Here is a 5,000-nt window from a genome sequence, read left to right on the forward strand (position 1 = left end):
AATTCATGATGCTCTTGTGTGAAATTGCGTACGTCTGAACTTCATGCTTTACCTCTGGGTGATCATCTGGTATGTTCAGTACTGTGACAAGGGAGGGCCAACATTCATCTGATTTCCACAAAAAACTCAGGACCATGCAACCAACGCTTATTACGGATTAACTGTTCTGCAGTTAGACCTCTCGAGGCATCATCAACAGGATTGGATCTCGAGTCAACATACCTCCACTGATCAGGAGACGAACCGTCATGAATAATCGACAGGCGGTTTGCCACGCAGGTTTGAAATCTCTTAGACTGATTTTGGATCAACTGAATGACAGAAGTGGAATCACTCCAAAAAATGCTCTCTTCGATGGGCAGATAAAGCTCTCTCCGGATCATATTATCCAACTTCACAGATACCACTGCTGCCGACAGCTCCAAGCGAGGGATTGTGATCGCCTTTAGGGGCGCCAGACGAGACTTTCCGATGACAAATGAACAATGAATGTTACCATCCGTATCAATCATGCGTAAATAGGAAGCTGCTCCGTAGGCGCACTGGGATGCATCGGAGAAATGGTGGACCTGAGCGTGACTGACCTCTCCAAATGAGTCAGGTTTGTAACATCTTCTTACTGCAACCTCCGACAATTTAGGTAAAGCAGCTAGCCAATCTTTCCAGTCACTCAGAGCTTGACCTTCTACCTTTTCATCCCAACCAATCTTCTTCCTGCATAACTCCGGCAGAATCAACTTCGCTGACAATGTGAAGGGCGCCCAGAACCCAAGGGGGTCATAAACCGAGCTTGCAACTGACAATATACCTCGTCGGGTTGGTGGTCTTCCTTTGGCAATGACTTTAAAACAGAACTCATCGGTCTGAACTTTCCACTGTACTCCTAGAGCATGCTCTCGTCAAGGTCCAAGTTAACAACGAATTTCGCTCGTCGACTCGGAGGGATGCTTGCCAAGACTTCTCTGTCATTGCTCATCCATTTCGTTAAGCGGAATCCACCCCGTGATAACAGCTCAGTCAACATTTTCACAAGTAGCCGTGCATCGTGATGCGTTCTGAAAGACTTTAAACAGTCATCCACGTAGAAATTCCTTTTTACTGTATTCACGATCTCGCTGGGAAAGGTATCCTTGTTGTCTTCTGCTGTTCTCGACAGACAAAAACAGGCACAACTTGGGGACGACGTAGCTCCAAAGACGTGGACCGTCATCTTATGCTGGGGTGCTGTGCAGTTCTCCATTCGGCCACCAGAGGAAACGCAATGCGTCACGGTCACGTGGATCAACTCTGGCCTAATGAAACATGGACTCTATGTCAGCGATTATAGCGAACTTCTCCTGTCGGAATCGCATCAAAACACCCATCAGGTTATTGTTGAGGTCAGGTCCTTGCATCAACTGGTCATTCAGTGAGGTACCCATGTATTTGGTGGCACAATCAAAAACTACACGAACCTTATCCGGTTTCCTGGCGTGGACAACTGGATGATGAGGAAGGTACCAGACGATCTTTCCTTCAACAGACAGCTCGCGTGGAGGAATCTTTACTGCGTGATCCTTAGACAAATATTCGTCCATAGTAGTGTTGTACTTCCTATGAAGTTCTTCATCCTTTAGAAGTCGTCTCTTCAGCAAAATCCTATCCTCAACATAAAGTTCTGTCTCCTCTCAACCTGAACCGCAAATGAATCCTCAAAGGACTTTCTTTCTCTGTGGTCTGGAAGAAGTGCCAACATAGAGAAATGAATGTCCTCAAAGTGTGAAAACGTGGTGTTAATTAAGTCCTTTTTTAAAAAAACCTTCTCAACTCGACCAGAATCACCCATCAACCTCCTAACTTCATTATACAATCTCGTTAACCATGACAGATAACCACTTCTTGACTTTTTCATGTGGCAAACATCTTGTCTAGAAACGCCTTCATGACCAAGCTCTAACAGACCGCTAACGGCGAGATCTTCGCTGTACTTCGAAGCCATCCGTACTTTCACTTTACTTGTTACATTCGCGTACGATATGAGGGACAGAATTCACTCGACATAAAAAAACAATAACTTTGCTTTAATCGCAACACACGCCTCTGCCGACAAGAAACGGAGGGCAATGCGAGGTTCGCTACGAAAAGAAAGAAATACAGTAATATAAGTTAGGAGTGTAACTACGTAAAACGTAAACTAAAAAAATTATTTAACAAATGACAAGGCTTACCGAATGTGCGCAACAAGACAGGAAAAAAGAGTACTCGGTTAAACAGTCACACGGTTAACTTGAACAGGACGAAAAACGATTTAACAAAATTTTCGGTCCTAATATAGTTCTACTAATTGGTCCCTTGGAGAATAACAAGAAAACTCCTAAGACACAAAACTGATTCTGCTCACTAACGAGGTAGTGTTACTTGAGTTAAAAAGAATATGACAAAAAAAGAATAATAATAATAATAATAATAATAATAATAATTTTCCCGTTCAAGCCCCCTGGGTTACGTTTGTCGCCCCAGGTTTGGCTTGCTTTTTGTATGGCATCCATAAGTATATACTGTCAATAATAATAATAACAATAATAATAATAATAATAATAATGATAACAATAATAATAATAATAATAATAATAATAATAATTCGCATACAAAAAGGAATTATAAACTGTCCGCAACACCAGGAATCTAGTGACCTTTATTATTGTAAAGCTTATCATTGTGAAAAAAAAAAGACAACAACAAGAAAACAAACAAAAAGGTATAAGTGTACGTATAAATAGTTTTTCTTTTCCTTTATACATTCATGAAAGGTCAGTAAGTTATCAATTATAGTTACCTCTTTCAAACTGGCGTGACCTGTTGTATGAGATTGCCGGTTCTTGCACACAGGTCTCTTCAGAAAAAGAAACATCAAAATTTAATGTTATTAAAGTTCACCAAAAATGTTGTCAGCAACATTACTAATCATTTGAAACATATTCGGTTTCTCCAAATAATAAGAGGCCTTATATTTGGGCAGAGAACAGGCTGCTAGTGATATTTTGGGGTAAGGACCAAATACAATTTTCATCATCTGAGTCTTGGGAAGATCCTAGTATGAAACCAACATCAAAAGATGTAACATGTAAACGTCAGTAGTTCTAAAAGTAGGGGCGAGTGTAAATGACTTTTGCTTTAGTTTGAAATGCCCCTAAAATGGCAAAAAGTATAAATGAAAGACGGAGTAGCTACGGGAGCAGAAAAATGTGTCTATACATTTTATTTCTTATGATAAGACAAATTTACAATATTTGTTACCCAAAACTAGCACGGCTATTCGAGGTGGGCAACCATAAAACATAATAGAACAAGCTCGATAAGAAACTATAACAAAATAACGTAACTTATTACAAAAATAAAGTGAATCAATTTAATCTGAATATAGAAATGAATAAGGGAAAGAAGGGTTAACTGCGCTCAAATCAACATAAACCTCGTCAGTCTCCAAAACCTTCAAGAGTAGTTTGTGCAATTTCCATTTGAAAAAGAGGTTTACTTAAGTCACGTAGCTTAGGAGGAATCGTATTCCAAATTCTCACACCAATTCTGGAAAAGGAGAACAGTTTTTGATTAATTCTAGATCTCTGGGTGTAAAACTGACCTGCAGTTAAGAATCTGGTACAATAAGAATGGATCTGGTTAGGACGAATGAAATGTTCGGAAATATTTGGAGGAGCGCATTTGTTTAGTGACGTCATGCATTAAAGTAGCAGAGGGTTTAACGTAAAGTAAGTCCAGGGGCAGTATTCCAGAACTGACAAATTAAGGAATGACATGTGCTCTAGCTACTGTCAAAAAAGTACATAAGACGAAGCGCACGTTTCTGTAAGATTAAGATTTTATTCAAAAGCGAGTTGGCAGCCTGGCCCCAGGAAGATAAACCGTAAGAAACATACGGCTCAATAATAGAACGATAAATGCTCAGAAGAGTTGAAATGGGGACAAAGTGCTGGAGACTTGCAATGATCCCAACACTTTTGCTAATTTTCAACGAGATATAATCAATGTGTTATCTCCAAGAAAGATTGCAATATCTATCAAGACACCGAAATATTTCACATTGTTCCTTACGCTGGAGACAAGTCTTATCTTCAACTCATTGTCAGAAATTCTCAGGTTTACATCAATATTAGCCTTGCTTTGATAGGGGTGAAAAATAACAAAGTTTGATTTGCCAGTATTAAGCGATAATTTGTAAGCATTTAGCCACTCACAGTGTTTAACCAGTTCGTCGTTCACAACAGTTTCAAGTGACTTAAGATATTTGTAAGCATAAAGAAGATTAGTATCATCAGCAAATACTTACTTAATGTACTTGATGTTCACATTGTGTGATTTTTTACAAAAAAAATTGTAAGATTTTTCGTGAATTGTATGATAGGACGCGATTTGAGGCAGATTATGCGAAATCACAGCATCGCGTTATATCGGAAGCCCTGATGGGATGTTTTAGGCCCCGTTCAGACTACGTGCTCTGATGCCCGGTTCTCGGGTGCCCGAGCTCGGGCACCTTTCCCTGGAACAGGAACTTGTCTGAACACGCTTTCGTAAGTTCCCGCGCTTTTTCTTCCCTGTCATGCAGTCATCATGGTAACGGCCAGTGCAAAGTGGACGAAGGAAGACGTCTATTTTAGTGCCCGGGCACGATGCCTCGGAACGGGCATCTAGTCCGAACGGGGCGCCTTAGAAAGCACCAACAACTGGAACACCTCGCATGAAGTGTGAGTTTTGGATTAATTCCACAAGATCCTGTTGCAAAAGAAATAATGTAACACAGTGATCCGGGTGTACAAAGAAATAGTTTCGTCAATTACGGTAGTTGTGACTCAAATTTTATAGGCGCTAGAGGAGATTTGGTACAATTATTTTATTAACATTAATAATAATTATTGCTATTATCATTTATCACCACCACACGGACTGCAGGTAGTTATTTAACAATTATTCCATGAGCGCGCGTTGGATATGAGATGATAGATAGC

General features: G+C 40.1%; 1 protein-coding gene across 2 annotated transcripts in view; it reads right to left on the reverse strand.

Moving 5' to 3' along the window:
• LOC138033032 (uncharacterized) overlaps positions 1-5,000 on the reverse strand; it is a 52,661-nt gene that overhangs the window by 13,777 nt on the left and 33,884 nt on the right. For both annotated transcript variants that reach the window (XM_068880765.1, XM_068880766.1), the window contains one exon: positions 2,816-2,872. In XM_068880765.1, coding sequence (XP_068736866.1) covers positions 2,816-2,872 — 57 coding nt within the window. The remainder of the gene's footprint in view (positions 1-2,815; positions 2,873-5,000) is intronic.

The sequence above is a fragment of the Montipora capricornis genome, chromosome 14, assembly GCF_036669925.1.
Source record: "Montipora capricornis isolate CH-2021 chromosome 14, ASM3666992v2, whole genome shotgun sequence".
Classification (NCBI taxonomy): Eukaryota; Metazoa; Cnidaria; class Anthozoa; order Scleractinia; family Acroporidae; genus Montipora; species Montipora capricornis.